Source organism: Balaenoptera acutorostrata, chromosome 2 (assembly GCF_949987535.1).
Source record: "Balaenoptera acutorostrata chromosome 2, mBalAcu1.1, whole genome shotgun sequence".
Classification (NCBI taxonomy): domain Eukaryota; kingdom Metazoa; phylum Chordata; class Mammalia; order Artiodactyla; family Balaenopteridae; genus Balaenoptera; species Balaenoptera acutorostrata.
The window spans coordinates 183,404,718-183,424,756 of NC_080065.1; the positions used below are offsets into that span (position 1 = coordinate 183,404,718).

A 20,039-nucleotide genomic window follows, 5' to 3' on the forward strand; every position below is an offset into this window, starting at 1 on the left:
CCTTCGACCTCCTCCCATCTCTCTGGCTGCATCAAGGAGAAAGTCTCCATGGGGTGTTGGGGTGTCTTAAGCACAGGCTCATGGCCTTGCTGAGCAGAGCAGGCAGACTTCCATCGTGGGCCTGGGGCCGCTGAAGTGGCTGGTATGACTCTAATGGTGCTGCTGGGTTTCCGCTGTGGCTACTTTGACGCTGCATTTCTATTTTGGGCAAGTGATGATGGTTTGCCATATATGGTTGGCCCCCAGTGACCCTGCTGAATGCTGGCTGCAGGGTCCCCAGCCCCTTGGTCCAAAGCAGCGCCCGTGGCTGGGAAGAGGGGGCTGGGGCACACCCTGGGATGATCCCACAGCCAGATCCATGGAGCACAGGGAGCTTGACGAGCAGGAAAGCTCCCTGCAAACGCTGCCAGCATCAGTAAATTACACCACCACAGAGAAAGACGTCCTCCCCCTTGCTCACCTCCTACCTGCTTCCTTCACTGGGAATAACCCTTTGCCGGTTGGAGGGTCCCCTTCTGGAATGTTCCCCTTGGACTTACTGTCTCCTGTGTAACGTGAATGGGATTGTGCAGTTTGTATTGTATCACATTCCAGGTAAGTGGTGGTGGTTTTTGACAACCAGAGATTTTAGCATTTTAATACACATAGTTTCCTAGTTTTTGTTGCATAATATTGCATGATATTGAATATCTGTAATTCTTGTAACTGGGCCTCTATTGCCAGAAGTCACATGACATCTTAGAGGCACAGACAGCCTTCTGGGGTACCAGAAAATTAAATTCTGGGCATCTTGCTTCATCACCCTGCTGAGATCAGCTTCATCCTTGTCCAAGCGGAGTCCTCCACTCATAGAAAGAGTCGTAAGGGAGATCGCAGAGCGACAGCTGAGAGCCAGGCCCCCAGGCCATCAAATGCTCATCAAGTTGTCCTCTGAGCTGGAAGCTGGTGCTGCCTGGCCCTACAGAGGAGGAAACTGAGGCTGGGAGGGTGCAGCACCTGCCTCTGGCACAGCTGGGTTGGCGCTGTGGAGGCCCCACTCTTACCGTCCAAGGATGGCTGCTCTGCCAGGAGGCCTCCAATTCCAGATGATTTTTTTCCTGTGGCCCCAATTTTCCCTTAATGTCGTTGATGATGATAAGGATATTCATAGTGGTTGACATTTTGAGGGCTTTCTTTGCTCCAGGCACCAGCAGCCCTCTCCAGGGGCCAGGTACTGAAATGAGATCCTTGTTGTTAGAGGAGTTGACTGAGGGCGTTGGAATCCCAGTCAGAAGGGTCCACAGTGTTGTCTGGGCTCTGTGGCTTGCTTACCTCCCCGGACGGGAAGCTCACTCTCCTTCCCCTCCCTGTGACCGCGCGGCACTAGCTCCACGCTCCAAGGTGTGGGTTCCCGGAATGGGCGGGGGTGCGCGCCCCGCAGCGCCAGGCCGGGGAGCGGCGTGCAGCCCGAGAACGCCGCCGGCCCCCGCCCGGGCCGTGCGGGAGGCGCCTGGGGCCTCGGAGGCGGGGCGGGGAGGGGCCGCCGGCGGCGGCGGCGCGCTAAGCAGACCGCAGTAAGACCGGCGCTAGGACCCGCGGGGGCCTCCCAGGCCGCCGCGCCTCCCGATCCCCCGCTCCTCAATCCCAGCCTTCCCCCCGAAAATGAGGAAGCGGAGCAACTTGCTCCAAGTTGTGCACCCGGGGCCGCCTCGGGGTGCGCAGCCGGGGCGCGGGGGCCCTCCTGGGGGCGGGCGCGGGGTGCGGCCCATGGGCGACCCCTGAACAGGTGAGCGCGCCGGTGGGGATGGTGGGGAGAGACGGTGGGACAGTGGAGGGACCCCAAGGGCTCGCGGGTGGGGTTATGCCGGGCGAGCGCGGGAGGGGCCGGTGTGCGAGCGCGAGCGTGCGCGTCCGGGGCGCGCGGCCGGTACGCGGCTGGGGTGGGGGGTGGTTAGATGCGACCAGGAGCGGGGTGGGGCGGGGTGGTATTTTTGTGGGTGCGGGTGTGCGCGTCTGCAAGCCCCTGGGTGTGTGTATCCGCGGGTCCACGTGGAGGGATGTGCGCGTGTCTCCGAGCTGCGTTTGCGCGGCCCTGCGTGTAGCTCTGCGTGCCCGAGTGGCCCAGCGTCTGGCGCCCAGGTGTTCAAGTGTGGGTTTGTGTGTGGTGGGGGCGGGGGGCCGGTACACACGTTTCCGAATGTCCGAGAGTCTGTGCGTGTGTTCACACGTGTAGACGTGTGTGCACAACTGTCTCTAGGAGAACCTGCTTTTGCTTGCATACCCGCGTGCCTGTGGGTACCTGTGTCCACCTGTGTGTTTCTGTGTGTTCTCGTGTGTACGTGGATCAGTATGCGTGTGAGTACACGTACGGCTGGGGATTTCTGGGGGCATATATTCCAGGAGCAGAGACTCACTCCTCCCAACCTGTCCCACTGCCCAGCCACCTGGTGGGGTCCATGGGGGAAGCAGGGGGAGGAAATGCCCGGGCCCCAGCAGCAGTGAGGGACTTTGTGTGTCCGTCCTGGGTCGGCGTGGGGTGGGAGAGGAGAGAGGCTCAGCTGGCAGCCACAGGAGCCCAGCAGGGCTGCACTGCTCTGGCCCCCACCCCCTCCAGGGTCAGAGATTCTTAGGAATGACCTTGAATCTTCCTGTATTTCCTTGTCCTGTCCCTGCCTACTTACCAGAAAAGAGGAAGAACCAGGCTCCATTAGGTGGCTCCAAGCTCCCCACGCACTGTGTGGGCTGCTGGGGCCTGAGTCAGCCCCTGGCCACTTGCTCTGTGCCTGCCTTGTGCCTCAGTTTCCCTTTGGGGATGATGGCGGGGCCAGGCTCCATGCTAAGGAACTCTCCCAGGGAAAGACCACCTCCCCAGAGGGGCTTGGGGAGCCCCTACAAGCCTGGGGAGGCCGGCTGGCTGTCACCTCCACCTGGCCTGGGCTGGAAGTGGTAGTCATGGCCCTTGGGGCCCCAGCCTCGCTTGAATCTGGGCTCTCCAGCTGGTCTCTGCCCCCTCCCCAGGGGAGCCCTCGCTTCCTCCACGCCTGGCACTCCTCACCCATCTCAGCCAGGATGCCAACGGTGAGTACCCCCAACTTGAGTGCCTGTGCCCCGACCCTTCCTCTGCTCAGTCCACAGGAGCTCCGCTCCATGGGGAGTGGGAGGTTTACTCTCTGACCCGTGGCCCCTTGGCGGTGTCTGCCAATCTTCCTCTATCACTTGGTGTTGTTCTTCTTTCACCCTTTCCTCCTGCCCTCCTGCCCTGGGCCCCTGCTCTGTCACTCTGATATGTCCTCTGCTCGCTGCTCCCTCGCCCTCTCTCCTCTCCTCTCTCGCTGTGTGCTGTTTGTGGTCTCTGCCTCAATCCAGTCTTTCTCTCTCCTCTGGGCCTCTCTCTCCCCTCACCCCCGCATCTCTCTCATGACCCCTTTCCCCCTCTCGGCACCCCCCCCTCCCCCCGCTAGAGGCGCTGGGCCCCAGGCACCCAATGCATCACCAAGTGTGAGCACACGCGCCCCAAGCCCGGGGAGCTGGCCTTCCACAAGGGTGACGTGGTCACCATCCTGGAGGCCTGCGAGGTGAGTGGGGAGGGGGGGTGTGCTTGGGGAGAGGGGACTCCGCCAGGAAACCACCCCACCGACCCCACCTGGCTCCCTTCCCGCAGAACAAGAGCTGGTACCGCGCCAAGCACCACGCCAGCGGGCAGGAGGGGTTGCTGGCGGCGGGCGCACTGCGGGAGCGCGAGGCCCTCTCGGCGGACCCCAAGCTCAGCCTCATGCCGTGAGTCGTGGGGAAGAGACCGGGACCAGGGCGGGGTCAGCGGGGCCCGGCCAGCCATGCCCAGCCCGCCTTCCCGCCGGCCGCAGGTGGTTCCACGGGAAGATCTCAGGCCAGGAGGCTGTGCAGCAACTGCAGCCGCCCGAGGACGGGCTGTTCCTGGTGCGAGAGTCCGCGCGGCACCCGGGCGACTACGTGCTGTGCGTGAGCTTCGGCCGTGACGTCATCCACTACCGTGTGCTGCACCGCGACGGCCACCTCACCATCGACGAGGCGGTCTGCTTCTGCAACCTCATGGATATGGTGGAGGTGTGGCCGCCACAGGCCCGGGACCCCAGAGCCCATGCCCCCCCATTGCGGAGATGGAGGGATGCCAGGCTCCGCCCTACCCCAACGGCTGGCTGGACATGGGACCCCAGAGGTGTCTGCTCCCCAGTGGGGAGAAGGAGGGGCTGGTCTCCATGGGCCACCAAACCCTACAGTTGGTCTGAGTCCTCCAGGTCCCACCTCCAGAGACTGGGGTGACTCCTCTGGGGACACCTAGGAACCTCCAATTTGACACCAATGCCAAGACACTCCCCATCCTCCTGTTTCCTGCTAGTCTGCATCCTTTCCTGTTCCCATGGAAACCAGCCTAAAGAGTCCTGTGGGAACGAACCCCCTCTCCTCCTCCCCAGCTCCCACCCACCCCATCCAGAGATCCCTCCCTCGGAAGGGGATGGGATGCAGGGGTTCCCTCACCCACGGGGTGGGCTCATGGCTGCCTCTGTCTTGCCCCGCCCTGCAGCATTACAGCAAGGACAAGGGGGCCATCTGCACGAAGCTGGTGAAACCCAAGAGAAAGCAGGGCACCAAGTCAGCGGAGGAGGAGCTGGCCAAGGGTAGGGGGCCCCGCCCTTCCTCTCAGTGTTACCTGGCCTGGGGAGGCAGGGCCCTGGGGCCTGGGCACACGGCCAAGGCCACATCACCTGAGCAGGTCGCTGTGCCTGGCTCTGCAGGCAGAAGACCTGGGCTGCCCTTGGGCCGGGCGGGGCACAATATTGATCTGGTTCTCACACCTGCTGCTTCCCCCCACCCCGACCCCTGCCCCTGTTCCCATCATCCCTGAGCCAGAAACCCTGGGCAGATCCTCGACGCCCCCCACCCTCCCACATCCTCTCCATGGGCAAGTTCTAACACCTGTTAATCCTGGCCCCTCCCCAGGACTTCCAGTGGTTAGGACTCTGCGCTTCCACTGCAGGGGGCAAGGGTTCACTCCCTGGTCCTTCCGGGAACTAAGATCCCGCAAGACGCCCGGTGCCGCCAAAAAAAAAAAAAAAAATCCGGCCCCTCCCTGGCTGGCTGCTCCTGCTCTAGCCCAGCCTCAGACCGTCCAGTCAGACCGCCTCTTTCCTGAGGGGGGAGTCCCCCACTTCCTCCCGAACCCTGTGGCCTCAGAGGCAGCTGTCTACCGTGAAAATCACCCGTATCACTCCCCTGCCTAAAGGAGGGAGTTCAGGCAGCTCCACTGCCTTCCAGAACCTTCCCCTGTGGCTGAGCTGTCTTTCCTGCTTCATCTACAAGGCCCTTCCTCTGTTCCACAAGCCCCTGGGGTTGTGTGACTCCTCGTTTCCTCTCATGCCTCTGTACTGTTGTGCCTTCTATTCCTCTCACCTGAAATGCTTTTCCAGCCCTTGAGTAGTGAAATCCTCCATGCTCAGAGCCAATGTGCCCTACCGTGGCCACCCCTTTTGAACCTGGTGATCGTGGCTGTCTCCTTGGAAGCATCTTGGGGATGGCACCTGGGTGGAGGCTGGTGTCACCGTGCCTGATTGTACTCAAGGGCTCGTGATTTGGAGAGGGGCTTTGGGGAGGAAGAGGAGGAGACCTACAGAATCTGCTGGGGGCGGGGGGGGGGAAGAACACAGGGGTGCTTGAGAGAAAGATCAGGGAAGCTGGAACACATGATGACTTAGAGCGCTGGAAGATTCTGGAAGGTTCCAGAACCTTTACCAGAAGGTTCTGGAAGCTTTACCAGTCTCTGTTGTATTTTTTGGCCCGTGTGGGTGTCCCTGAGTGGTTGGGGGTAAAGGATTGTAAAGGAAGAGCCCACAGGGTCCTTGGAAGGACACAGTCTCCAGATGGAACAGAGAAGGGCTCTGTTGCTTTTGGCCGCCCGATAACTGGTACCAGGAGTGCGGAGCCTCAGACACGCCCTTGGGCCACTGCTGGGGACGTGTGCCGTGGGAGACACGGCCTGGTCTCCCGCCAGGTGGAGCTGCCGTGGGAGGGGCTGGCACCTGGCAGCCCTCTGACCGGGTCTCCCCCCGACAGCCGGCTGGTTACTGAACCTGCAGCATTTGACCTTGGGAGCACAGATCGGAGAAGGAGAGTTTGGAGGTGAGCGGGGGGCCTGGCAGGGGCTGAAGGAGGGTGGGGGGGGGTCCCAGAGATGAATTCACATCTTCATTTGATACCTACTTGCTGTGCGGCTGAGGACCCAAGGGCTCCTCTCTGTGAAAGGAGGTTCACGACAGCTGGGGCCAGGAGAAAGGTAGTTCAGGCAGGCACCCAGTGGGTGTGAGTCCTTCACAACCCCGGGCTCTTGCGCACGCTGGTCCCTCTGGTCCCTCTTTTGTTTTGTTGTTGTTTTTTTTCCGGGCTGCACTGCAGGGCATGCGGGATCTTAGTCCCCAACCGGGATGGAACCCCTGCCCCCTGCAGTGGAAGCGCTGATTCTTAAGCACCGGATTGCCAGGGAAGTCCCTGGTCCCTCTGTTTTGTTGCCGTTGCCTGAAGTTATTATCCTGGAAGGTCCCGGGGCCTAGATCAGGGCTCACAGACCTTCTCTGGGAAGGGCTGGAGTGTGTATTTTCCATCTGTCACATCTGCTGAGCTCTGTCCTTGTAACAGGAAAGCAGCCACAGGCCGCAGGGAGATGAACAGGCATGGCCGTGTGCCAATAAAACTTTATTTATGGACACTGAAATTGAATTCTGTGTAATTTTCATGTCAAAAAATATTCTTCTCTTGATCTTTTTTCAACCACTTAAAAATGTAAAAACCCATTCTGAGCTTGCGGGCCTTGCAAAAACCCACGATGGGACTGGATTGGGCCCGAGGGCTGGAGTTTGCAGACTGGTTTAGGTGATTCTCTTTGCTCAGGGATCTGGAGCTTGTAGGGGAGGGGTTTCCAGGCCTGGGGACCCACCGCTGCATCGGCATCCTTGGGGGTCAGTGTGAGTGGGTATGTCCCTGTGTCTGTCCAGTCTCTGTGGGGTCCTGATCTCCTCCCCCACCGGCCCCCAGCCGTCCTGCAGGGTGAGTACCTGGGACAGAAGGTGGCCGTGAAGAACATCAAGTGCGACGTGACAGCCCAGGCCTTCCTGGACGAGACGGCGGTCATGACGTGAGTCCTGGTGAGGGGAGGGCACCCTGGGGCGGGGGTCCAAGCCACCTTCACCCCACGCCCGCCTGCCCCCAGGAAGATGCAGCATAAGAACCTGGTGCGTCTGCTGGGTGTCATCCTGCACCAGGGCCTCTACATCGTCATGGAGCACGTGAGCAAGGTGGGGGCAGGGCCCGAGGGCTGGGCGGGGTGCGGCGGCCGAGCAGCCTCCAGCAGCCCTCACCCCACCCGTGTCTCCCACACAGGGTAACTTGGTGAATTTTCTACGGACGCGGGGCCGGGCTCTTGTGAACACCCCCCAGCTCCTGCAGTTTTCCCTGTGAGTGGGGCTCCCGGGGGCAGGGAGACCGAGGCATGGAGCAGGGAGGAGCCTGGCCTTGGAAGTCTGTGGTCCAGGCACCCGAGCCCCGTGCCCACCACCCCTCCACTCCAGGCACGTGGCCGAGGGCATGGAATACCTGGAGAGCAAGAAGCTGGTGCATCGAGACCTGGCTGCCCGGAACATCCTCGTGTCCGAGGACCTGGTGGCCAAGGTCAGCGACTTTGGCCTGGCCAAAGCTGAGCGGAAGGGGCTGGACTCCAGCCGGCTTCCAGTCAAATGGACGGCACCCGAGGCTCTCAAACACGGGGTGAGCCCCCCTTACCCCCCAGGGCCCTAGCTCCACTGTGTGACCCTGGGCCTGTCTCTTGCCTCTCTGAACCTCCAAGGGAATGGCTCCGCCTCCCTGGTAAGCCCTTGGCCCATAATTGTTCCTTTTAGCCCCAGTCTGGGCTTTGGTCTCCTCATTTCTGAAACAGTCTTGGGCTCAGCAAGTGAGAGCAAGAATAACCTCGTTCTTGCACTGAGTCTGGGTTGGGGGGTGGGGCGGATTCAGAGGCAGGAGCCTATTGGGAGGAGACCTGGGACTAAAGGTCAACCCAGGGGGACTTCCTGGAGGAAGCAGGGGCTGGGGCAGAAGCCCTGAGGGGTCCCTCTCCCCCTGATCTCCGGCCCCACAGAAGTTCTCCAGCAAGTCGGACGTCTGGAGTTTCGGGGTGCTGCTGTGGGAGGTCTTCTCATATGGCCGGGCTCCGTACCCCAAAATGGTGAGAAGGGGCGGGGGGGGCGGTGCTGGGTCCCCCGCAGGTCTAGGGGTCGTGATCCTGACCCCCAGCCCGCACCGGCGTGCCCTCTGCCCGTAGTCGCTGAAGGAGGTGTCAGAGGCCGTGGAGAAGGGGTACCGCATGGAGCCCCCCGAGGGCTGCCCGGGTCCCATCCACGCCCTCATGGGCAGCTGCTGGGAGGCTGAGCCCGCTCGCCGGCCGCCCTTCCGCAAACTGGCTGAGAAGCTGGCCCGGGAGCTGCGCAGCGCGGGCGCCTCGGCCCCCAACGGGGGGCAGGATGCAGACGGTCCCACCTTGCCCCGCAGCCAGGAGCCCTGACCCTGCCTGCGGGGCCTCGGGCCCCAGAGGACTGAGACAGTGGGGGGCACAGGGTGGGGACTCGGGCCAGGCCTGAGGAGGGGCAGGGCCAGCGAGCTGCCCGCCCGGCTCACATCACAGGGGCAGGCTGCGTCGGGGTGGTCTCTGGGCAGCCCGTGGGCACCACGGCCCCAGGGAAGTGAAGGATTAGCGCCTGGATAAAGACTGGTTCCAAGGACTGGGTGTCTGAGTCTCTCTCTGCTACCACTCTGGGGGCCCCGTCACTCACCGGGGGTGATCTGCCTGCGCAGTTGTCTGCCCACTGAGGGGTTCACCCCGCTAGGACCTTGCAGCCCAGAGGGGCATATATTTCCCCTGGGATGGGGCCAGGATACCCCCAGGCCAGGGATCATAGCCACCCGTAGAGCCACTTGCCATCACCCACGGGTCCGCCACTTCCTTTGGTGGCAAGGACCCCACCGTAGCCCTCAGGGTCCCAGGTGCAAAGGACAGTGGGAGAGTGCCAGCGGCTGCAGACATCCGAGTCCCCTGTCCTGGCATCCTCTTCTCCCCAGCCTTGCCCCTCGTCACCTCCTGGGGCGCTCCGGTGTGGCTACGTCCTCCACCTGTCACGACCCAACAGCCTCACCCGGTGACTCCAGGGAACACTCGCTGACAAAAGCCAGCCACACGGCCTGTCCCAAGGCCCTGCCCCTCCCGTCCACTCTCGAGCGGGGCTGGGGGCTCCGGGCTTGCACCCCCAGGTTCGAATCCTGACTCGACCCGTAGCTGTGTGGCCCGGGCTGGCCGTGAGCCACTGCGTCAAACTGAGGGCATGTCTGGGATGGGGGATGTTAGTGCTAAACTCGGGGTGTCCTGGGCAAACTAGAGGGGCAGCCCCCCTCCATGGGCCCCCAAAGCCTCCTCTATGATCAGGCGTCTTTTCCGGGGGAGACGTGAGGACCCTGAGGGCTCACACCAGTGAAGGACTGAGAGCACACAGCTGGTGCTCAGCTATTGCTGTGGCTGTCAGCCATCCGCTCTCTGATGACGCTCCCAGACAGCCAGCCTCTAGGCTGCCTGGAGAGGGGGTCTCTGGCCAGCTCGGTGCGGGCCCCTCCCCAGGACCCCCTGAGCTGGTGAGGGGACACCAGGCCACAGCACGGCCTCCCACCTTGACTGCCCCACCCCTGCCTGAGCAGAGCCTGAGAAATGTCTCAAGGTCACACTGACCTCCTGCAGTTCCCCCCCTGAGCCCCGCCCACCCTCTGGCCTCAGTTTCCCCACCAACACCCGAAGGGGTTTAGCGATTCTTCCTGGGGGAGAAAATGAAGGGTGGGAGGCCGGAGGGGCTGAGAGTGGCCTGGCCCCCGCCTAATCCAGATGGAAGGGGCTGCCTGTCACCGTGGCCCCGCACCGCCCTGGCCTGCCCCTAATCCGGCGCTCTAAGCTGACACAGCGTCTGGACCTTCAGCCGCATCCTGCTAAATCGCCAAAGCCCCCTGCGCCTAACACCCAAATCCCTCCTGCGCCTCTTAACCCACCCGGGGCCAATTAGCTAATTGGGGCCTGTGAACAGAGCAGCTCTTTAGCGTTTCCAAGTGATGAAGCGGTTAGGGGAATTACCTGCCCCCACTCCACAGGGCCCCAGCCCACCGTACAGGCGGGGCAGCTGAGGCCTGGAGAGGCCCCAGGAGCCTCTGGAAACACTCGCCGGCCCTCCGGCCTGGGCTCAGGGCTTCTGGGGCCTCCCTGCCTGGCCGACCCCTTGGGTATCAAGCCCCTGCCCACCGGGCCGTCCCTCCTCGTCCAAGGCCGCTCGCCCCTGCCCCCGACTTCTCCAGGGCCTGCACCCCTTTGCTGCATGTGAGTGTGTCTGAGCGTGTGCACTCATGCCGTGTGTGAGTTCCTGTCTCCATCTCTTTCTCCGTGTGTGCCTTTCCCCTACAAAGCCAACATTCCCTACATTCCCTTATCTCTACAAAGCCAGCAGAGATGAGATAAGGACTTATCTGCTTCCTCTGCACTCACTCCCTAGTCCATCCACGGGGCCTGGGTCTCCCGCCTTCCTCCGCCGCTGGGACAAACTCCCTCTGTCCTCCTCCTGGGCCTCATCCTGCCCCCTCTCAACCCCGGTGCCCCTCCTCTCTGTTTTCAGGGCACCCCCTCCCCCTGCCTGAGCCCCCAGGCTCCTTGGACTGGGGAGGGGGGTTGGCAAACCAGTCTCAGGGGCTTCCCAAGATCCTGCTCCGGCTCTCAGGCCACCGCCTGAGGGACAGTCCCATCATCCACCTGTCCCAAAAACAGGGCCTGGGTATACCGGTCCTCTTCCCTCCTCCTCAGACTTTCTCCCTCCAGATCTCTCTCCTGCCTCTCCCCTGACCTTGCTCTGACCAGGCCTCTAGCATCCTCCTGGCCTCCCATCTTGCACACAATAGCTACTCATCCAAAGGGCCATCTGTGCCCCTCCCATGCTCCACAACCTCTCATGGCTCCCCAGTACCCACCCCTTCACACCCAGTCTTGTCAGAATTTACAGCCTTGTACTCCATCTCCCACTCTGATCACCTTCATTGAAAGAGCAACCTTCCCTCCCCTGCTTGAGTTTTCTCACCAGGCTTCTGACCACCTGACATGCTATATTATATAGTTACAGATTATCTGTCTGTCTGTCTCCTCCACTAGGATGCCAGTTCCAAGATTTGTGTTTGTTTTGTTCACTGCTGTGAACAGTACCTGGTATACAGTAAGCTCAATGAGTGTTTACTGAGTGACTGAAAAGTGAACTTCTATTCATACCTCAAAACCCAGCTAAAATGCCCCATACTCCTTTGCCCTGCACAGTGCCCAGGGGGCCAACTGGAATTGCCTTCACCTCTGGGGACCTCAGCTTCCCTAACCCCCGTTGACATCTGTAAATCTGAGAGGTTCTTTTTCTCACACCAGATGATTAAAAAAAAAAGAGCCTTAACAGTGGACATTCATTAAGCACTCGCTGTATGCCAGTCACTGTACGATGCTCTTTCCTTTCATCAGCTCATTGAGTCCCTGTGAGAGCCCCATGGGGTAAGTCCTGTTATCACCATTTTACAGCTAGGGAAACTGAGGCCCAGAGAGGGGGAGGCTCTTGTTTATATCCTACAGCGAGGGGTGGCAGACCGAGGCTAATGGTGTCCCTCCAACCCCTGGAGCCCGGCCCTCCCTCTGTGGCTCAGAGCAACCAGCACCTGGGCGGGAGGGGCCCCCTCAATTAATCACCTCGCTAATCCTCCTTCCCACCCGACCCCAACCCCCTCGAGTCTGGCTGGGCCAGGCCAGCAGCAGACGGAGCTGGGCCGGCAGGGGCTGTCAGAGGGCCTGCTGGGAGCGGTGAGCACTGGGCAGGTGGGCACAGGTGGGCCTGGGTGGGAGTTGGGGGCACAGAGAGCCCCCCAGGGCAGAAGACTGGGGGGGTAAGGAAGTGTTCTTAGGGCAGTGTCCCAGTTCCTGCCTTCCTGGGGGTCCTAGACACAGAGACAGAGAGATAAAGGGAGACAGGCAGTCAGGGAGAGCTCCAGAGGGAAAGAGAAAGAGAGGCGGGGAGACAGAGACACAGAGAAAAATGATCAGAGAGAGAGAAGTGGAGACAGGGTCAGATGATCCGACATGAACAGAGAGGCTGGGGAGGCAGAAGGAATGCAGGACCCACTGGAGGGAGAAGCCCCTCCATATCTTACCCCAGACCCAGCAGGGGCCGGGGGCTCCCCCGCCCTCCCCAGCCTCAGTCCCTCCCGTGTCTCACCGCCATCTGTCCTGCCGCCGCCCCACCAGGTGGGGGTGAGGAGGAGCCATGTTCCTGAGCCCAGGCGAGGGGCCAGCGGCTGAGGGTGGGCGGCCAGGGCCTGGCGAGGAGGCCCCCAAGAAGAAGCACCGGAGGAACCGCACGACCTTCACCACGTACCAGCTGCACCAGCTGGAGCGGGCGTTCGAGACCTCCCACTACCCGGACGTTTACAGCCGCGAGGAGCTGGCCGCCAAGGTGCACCTGCCCGAGGTGCGCGTGCAGGTGAGGGGGCCCCCTGACAACCCGAGGAGGGAGCCGGTGCCAGGTATGAACCCTCCCAGTGCATGGGAAGGCTTCCCGGAGGAGGGGACGTGGGACTGGGGCCTTGATGTTTGACTAGGAATTTGCCAGCTAGAAAGGAGAAAGGGCATTTTTCTAGCCCTCCAGAGCAATGTGTGCGAAGGTGTGGAGGGGTGAAATAGGAGGCATTTCCACAGAGCTGGGTGTTGAGGCAGGCGGAAGCAGAGGCAGAGAAGGAGCTTGGGAAGGGCCTCAAATGCCGAGCTCAGTGGCTGGAACTTCATGCCAAGGGCCAAGAGAGACCAGGAGGGAGGCCAGGGAGCCCGAGGGGGCCTGGGCAAAGGGAAAGGCAAGGAGAGCCTGGATTCAGAAGACTTTGGGGCTGATTTGATGGGGGCCAAGAGGCAGAGATCCTGCTCTCAAAACAGCCGTGTCCTTGGGGCAGGTAACACAATATGTTGGCACTGCAACAGGTGGGGGTCAGGTTAGACAGCAGGCAGAACCCCGAGAGGCTGCGAGACCCAGAGCAGGAAAGAGTGGCCTCGCCTCACCCCACCAGCCCTGACCCAGGAGCACCTCTCTTGCTGCTTCCAGGTGTGGTTCCAGAACCGCCGGGCTAAGTGGCGCCGCCAGGAGCGTCTGGAGTCAGGCTCCGGGGCCGTGGCAGCCCCGAGGCTCCCCGAGGCCCCAGCACTGCCCTTTGCCCGCCCTCCCGCCATGCCACTGCCCCTGGAGCCCTGGCTGGGCCCTGGGCCCCCAGCCGTGCCAGGACTCCCGCGCCTCCTGGGCCCGGGTCCTGGGCTGCAGGGGTCCTTTGGGCCCCACGCCTTTGGTCCAGCCTTCACGGACGGTTTCACCCTGGAGGAAGCGTCCTTGCGACTGCTGGCCAAGGAGCACGTGCAGGCTCTGGACAGGGCCTGGCCATCGGCCTGAACGTGGTACCTGCCCAGCCCTCCCGCCTCAGCCTGTCTGTGGCCACCCACGCCGGGTCCCCCACCCCACCACCACCTCCTTACCCTGCCTTGCAGGGTAACTGGCACCCAGTTTCAAGAAGGAGGTGGCCAGAGGATCCCTGGCCAGGGGATGGGTCCCTGGCCCGGTATCAAGGGAGTCTGTGCCCTTGTGGGGCCTCAGTCTCCCCATCTGTCAAGTGGGCGTGGGTGGGCTGGATTCTGAGGTTCTTGGACTGCAATCAGGAACCACTGGGATGTGAATTCTGAGTTGATGAGTCTAAATCCCTCCGCCTGCTGCCCTCTCTCTAAGAAATAACAAGTAACAGCAGTAGCAGCTCATGTTCAACCCGCTCCCTTTCACCGTGTGCTCCCAGTGTGCCCATTGCTTTACCCCACGAGGTGGGCATGGCCACCAGCCCCATTTTTCAGGGGAGGAAACTGAGGCCCAGAGAGAGGAAGCCAGTTTCTTGAGGCCACACAGCCAGTAGGGGGCGGAGCTCTTTTTAAACTCATTGCCTGACTCCATCACCCCAGGCCCCATGCTGGACCCAGCCTGGGCGCTAACAGGGGACTCTTTGCTGAGGCTGGGAGAATACTGTCTGTCCCTGCTCCTCCCACTTACCACGGTGTGGCTTATGTCCCCACTGGCCACAGCCCCCATCATGTCTCCCAGCCCACTGGGGCGGGGAGGGGGGGTCGGGGCCCTGGTGACAAGGCCAGCATTTGTTCTGTCCAACCCATGTCTCCCACGTGGCGGTCCTCACCTCCCTTCAGCCAGGGGATACAGGGCAGGACCCACCCAAGACTGTCCGGGTCCGGACTGGGCTGAGAAGCGGGCTCCTGATCCCTCACCCAGGCCTCTGTTGAAGAATCTCAGAACAACCACCACGTCTGGAAGGGGTTACAGTGTGTGTGTATATATAGTAACAGCTTTACTGAGGTAAGATTTCCATAAAGTTAATTACACGTGCTTAAAGCATACCACTTGGTAAGCCTTGACGTCTGTGTACACTCCTGGAAGCCTCGCCACGGTCACGTGACGTGCACACCCCTTCAGCTGCCTCGTGCCTCCTCAGTCCTCTCCCTCCCGCCCACCCCCGCCCCTCCCCACACGACCATTCATCTGCTTCTGTCACTGGACATTCACTTGAGTTTTCTAAGGTTCTATAGAAACGAAACCACACAGGATGTCTTCTTTATTAGGTTTTGTCTGGTTTCTTGCACAGAGGACAATTATTTTGAGAGGCCTCCAGGCGGACCCCCTTTTCTTGGTGAGCCCTATTCTGTAGTAGGGGATACACGTCTGTTTATTCATTCCTCTGGTTTGCTCTGGGGTTGGTTCCAGTGTGGGATGATTATGAATTAAACCGCTGTGGACGTTTGTGTACATGACCTACACCTTCATCTTTCTTGGGTAAATACTTGTATATGGATTTTAGCTGTTCTCAGGTGTGACACGGCATCTCGCTGTGGGTTTACTTTGCTTTTCCCTCATGACACATGGTGCTGAGTATCTTTCCATGTGCTCATTTGCCATCTGTGCATCTTTGGTGAAATGTCCGAATCTCTTATCCATTTCTATATACTAACAGTAAGCACTTGGAAAAGGAAATATTTACATGTTTAAGATACCCTTTAAAATAGTATCAAACACCTCGGAATAAGTTGGACAAAAGACGTACAGCTGCTTGACACTGAAACTCAAAATATTGTTGAGGGAAACAAAAGAAAACGTGAGTGAATGAAGGGATATGCTATACCCATGGAGTTGGAAGGTTCACAAGATGTCAGATCTTCCCCAAATGGATCTACAGAGTCAACGCAATCCCAATTAAAATCCCAACGGACCTTTTTTTTTTTTTTTGGTAGAAACCGACTAAATGATTCTAAAATGTATATTAAAATACAAAGAACCTAGAATAGCCAAGGCAATCTAGAAGAAGAACGATACATTTGGAGGACTTACACTATTAGATATCGAGACTTTTGGAAAGCCGCAGTAATTAAGGAAGTGTGGTTTTGGCCCAAGGATGGACAGGCAAGTTGACTGATGGAACCAAAGAAACAGACCCACATGTGAACGGTTGCTTGATTCACACCAAAGGCATCCCTGCACATTGGAGAAGGATTACCTCTCCAGCAAAGGGACCTGTATATGGAAAATACTGAACCTTGATCCCTGCCCCACACCATGCACAAACGTTAAATGGATCATCAATTTAAGTGTGAAAGGCAGAACACTAAAGCTTTTAGAAAAAAACTGTAGGGGAATGTCTTCAAGACCTTGGCACTTGGCAAAGATATTATAAATGGGAAGTAAGGAACATTAAACATCAGCAGAAAGACCGGACTTTGTAAAACTTAAGAACTTATGTACATCAAAGTATACCATTAAGAGAGAGCATAGGCAAACCACAGAGGGGGAGAAGATATTTGAAATATTGACCAGCAAAGGACCCATAGCCTTGACAATTAGAAAAAGGACAGACACACCAATAAGAAAAAGACAACCATTTTTTGGTTTAATGGGCAAAAGACACTTCGGTAAAGAGTCAGTCCAAATAGTCACAACCTTATGAAATGGTATTCAATGTCAATTGTCATTAGAGAAATGCAAATTAAAACCACAACAGAATATGCCCTATATGCCCATCAGAAGGTCTAAAATTAGACAGTATTTTGTGCTAATGGAACAATTTACACTTCACAAAACTTCGGCCGCATCCACCCAAGATGTTGTTCTGTTTGTACAACAGAAGACTACACGACAAGGACAGACAAGGACCATATACAGAGCTGGGCTGCCAACAGGGACGAATCTCACCAACGTTGCTAAGCGAGTGAAACCAGAACAAAAAGAGGACGTACCGTAAGCTTAGACGTCTGTGAAATTCAAGAACAGGCAAAGACCTCACCTATAGGCTCTTCACAAAGCTAAACATAGAATTCCCATACGACCTAGCAACTCCACATCCAAATATACACTCCAAAGAACTGAAAGCATTTTCCCCCTCAAACAACAAGAAATCTCGAGATGGGCAATTCAGGGCTGTGGGTGCCGGTGCCCCTGTTCTTGGTGGCATTTGTCCTCACGGTTGCAAGGTGGCTTCTGTTCATTCAGATATTGCAGCCGTATTCCAGAGAGGGGAAAGACGGAAGGACAGATGCAAAATGCATGTGCCAGCTTTGTCTTTTTTTTTTAATGTGGAAAACAATTGCTTTCCCAGAAGCACCACCCATGGGGCATCTGCTAACTCAGCGTTGGCTCCTCAGCTGTGGGGTGTGTCCATGAGGGTGATTCAGTGACAAGGTTGTCCCCAGTTTCCACAAGACATAGGGAAGCCTGTTTGCAGTGGGAAGCAGGGTTCGCTCAAGACAAGGAAGGGGAGGGGATGAGGGATGAGTAACCTCGGCTGCCACCTTCCTGGGCTTCAGTTGCCTCAACTGTCAAATGCGGCTGCAGCAGCTGTCTGGCCCCAGCAGGAAAGTGAAGAGGAAAGCGTTTGGAAATATCCCAGGAAACATTTGCACCTGCTTTCCTTTGCACATGCGTGTACATGGCCCCCTCCCTCCCTTTGTTCAAGCCCCCGCTCAGATGTCAAATCCTCAGATAGATCTTCCCAGACATCCCTGGCTACAGGTGCAGCTCTTGTCTCTGTAGGTCCCGTATTCTCCTTTCTATCCCTCCACACATGTATCACCCCTGAGCCTATGACATATTCACTCATGCATTTACCTGTATTCTGTGAACCTCCAGCCCCACCTGCCTCACCTCATATGTGGTCTTAGTGGGTTCAGTGCTGCATCCCCCCGGCACTGAGCCTGTTGTCAGTGCGTAGGGGTTACTCAACGAATATTTGCAGAATCAGTGAACTGAGGAGGCAGGCTGTGGTACTGGATGTGTCCAGCAGGTGGCAAGGCCTCACCACAGGTCGCCCTTCTAGGCTCATCCAGAAGGTACCTGGATGAAAGCCATCCTACGATGTAGGACAGGTGTCTTGATCTCCTGGACCAGTGCCAGAGAAATACAACATGGACTATGTGTCAGTTTAAATCTAGTAGCCAAGTGGATGGAAACAGGTGACATCAACGTTAACAATTGATATTGTTTGATATTGATATTGTTGATATTGCTGGTATTTTATTGAACCCAGCATATCCCAAACATGATTTCAATGTGTCATCACTATAAAAAGCTATTGGGGGCTTCCCTGGTGGTGCAGTGGTTAAGAACCCACCTGCCAATGCAGGGGACACGGGTTCGAGCCCTGGTCCGGGAAGATCCCACATGCCGCGGAGCAGCTAAGCCCGTGCACCACAACTACTGAGCCTGCACTCTAGAGCCCGCGAGCCACAACTATTGAGTCCACGTGCCACAACTCCTGAAGCCCACGCGCCTAGGGCCCGTGCTCTGCAACAAGAGAAGCCACCGCAATGAGAAGCCCACTCACCGCAACGAAGAGCAGCCCCCAGGCTTCCCTGGTGGCGCAGTGGTTAAGAATCCACCTGCCAATGCAGGGGACGCAGGTTCAAGCCCGGGTCCAGGAAGATCCCACATGCCATGGAGTAACTAAGCCCGTGAGCCACAACTACTGAGCCCGCGCGCCTAGAGCCCCTGCTCCACAACAAGAGAAGCCACTGCAACGAGAAGCCCATGCTCCGCAATGAAGAGTAGCCCCTGCTCGCCGCAACTAGAGAAAGCCCGTGTACCAGCAACAAAGACCCAATGCAACCAAAACTAAATAACAAATAAATAAATAAAAATCATATTAAAAAGCTACTAATGAGATTTTTAAAAATATTTAGTTAGTTAGTTAGTTAGTTAGTTAGTTGTGCCGGGTCTTAGTTTGCAGCAGGTGGGCTCCTTACTTGTGGTAATGAGATATTTTGTATTCTTTTTTGTTCCTGAACAAAAGCCTCAGAATCTGGTACCTATTTTATAACACTCACAGCATAGCTCAGCACGGAATAGCCACCTTGTTTTTCTTTGGCTGCGCCTTGCGTCATTGCAGGGATCTTAGTTCCCTGACCAAGGTCAAGCCCACACCTCCTGCATTGGGAGTGCAGAGTCTTAACCACCAGACTGCCAAGGAAGTCCCTGAAATAGCCACATTTCAAGACTCAATAGCGCCGGCTGTAGTGGACAGTGCATTACTGGAAAAAAAAGATGGCAGATGAAACCTCAGGCTTGAAGGCTGTCTCTGCAGATACTGGGCCGAGCCAGGGCTCGGAGGGAAAGCTGCTTTGTCTCTCCCTGTGCCCTGCTTCCCCTGTGTTGTAATGTGGATCTGCCTGTAATGCCTGTGTCTCAAACCCAATGTGTTGAATAGGTCCCTGATGATATGACCCACTTTGGTGGGTGGTGGGTTCCCCATGGGTGACCTCACCAAGTCACCAAGTCACTGAAATGGACGATAGGGTGAACTTGTCTCATGGATGATGTTGATGAGCACTTAATTTTTTTTTTTTTTTTGGCCGCGCTGCATGTCTTATGGGATCTTAGTTCCCCGACCAGGGATCAAACCCTCGTCCCCTGAAGTGGAAGGGCAGAGTCCTAACCACCGGACAGCCAGGGAAGTCCCAATGAGCGCTTGAAATAATTAACCCCAGGACCATGGCTCTCTCCATGTCCTGTTAAGGGATATAACAAATTTCCTCCTTAAAAGGGTAGTTTGAGTTGGGCATTGTGTTTCTCGTAGCTGCAAACTACAACCCAACACTATTGAATATTTTATCGGTCACCGAAAGGAATTGACCCAGAATAATGCATCCAGGGAGGGTTAGAAGAAATCAGGTTTGATAAAAGCTGCTCGGAACCCTATTTATCTGCTGAATGAAAGGATGAAAAGACAATTGATATGGTCATTACCAAAACAATACGTTTCTTAGGCAGAGGGCATTGGATTCCTTCAGTGAATCTCTGCACATCAACTTTGATTTAAAAATTCAACATATTCATTTAACTTTGAATCACTGCATAATTTTACATTTGCCCAAATTTGGAATCACAACTTTGTTCTTTAAGTATGATGAAATAAAATTTATATTTTAAGGCAGGATGAGAAAACTTATAAAATTCTCTCTGTGTCCATTTGGGCCTCCTCCCTCCCTTCCATCTGCATTACACATGAACCAGACCCCCTCAAAGAAGGAAACGCCTGCTCAGTCTTAAAGATCAATTTTTTTCTTGCTTCTGACACTATCAATGTAACTTCTTAAAAGAATAGTGTTCTTTCCCAACTCTGTAGAAGGTCGTGATGACTTACAATTCGCTTTGTATGTGCTTACCTAGACTATGTGTCTTTGGTGAACTTTGTATAAAATGTCAGTATGTCATTTTGATGTACGATCTTTTGTCTTGAAAACGTATGTGACTGTGCCTTCAACTTTAACAGGTGGAACAATCCTCAGAGCTTCTGAGAGTCTGTCTCCTGGGTTATAATCCTTAGTTTGGCTCGAATTAAATTCTTTTTTCTTCTTA

At 57.1% G+C, this 20,039-nt stretch overlaps 2 protein-coding genes across 2 annotated transcripts; both read left to right on the plus strand.

The window, feature by feature from the left end:
- Positions 1 to 1,733: 1,733 nt before the first annotated feature.
- MATK (megakaryocyte-associated tyrosine kinase) lies at positions 1,734 to 8,664 on the plus strand. The gene is made up of 13 exons (XM_057541063.1): positions 1,734 to 1,765; positions 2,998 to 3,057; positions 3,441 to 3,554; positions 3,641 to 3,756; positions 3,843 to 4,062; positions 4,541 to 4,634; positions 6,067 to 6,132; positions 7,042 to 7,141; positions 7,217 to 7,301; positions 7,387 to 7,460; positions 7,575 to 7,770; positions 8,141 to 8,227; positions 8,324 to 8,664. Exons 2-13 carry the CDS (start codon positions 3,049 to 3,051, stop codon positions 8,561 to 8,563), a joined length of 1,401 nt encoding a protein of 466 aa, XP_057397046.1. The 5' UTR covers positions 1,734 to 1,765; positions 2,998 to 3,048; the 3' UTR covers positions 8,564 to 8,664.
- Positions 8,665 to 12,371: 3,707 nt separating this feature from the next.
- RAX2 (retina and anterior neural fold homeobox 2) lies at positions 12,372 to 13,538 on the plus strand. The gene is made up of 2 exons (XM_007169190.2): positions 12,372 to 12,587; positions 13,200 to 13,538. Exons 1-2 carry the CDS (start codon positions 12,372 to 12,374, stop codon positions 13,536 to 13,538), a joined length of 555 nt encoding a protein of 184 aa, XP_007169252.2.
- The last annotated feature ends 6,501 nt before the right edge of the window (positions 13,539 to 20,039 follow it).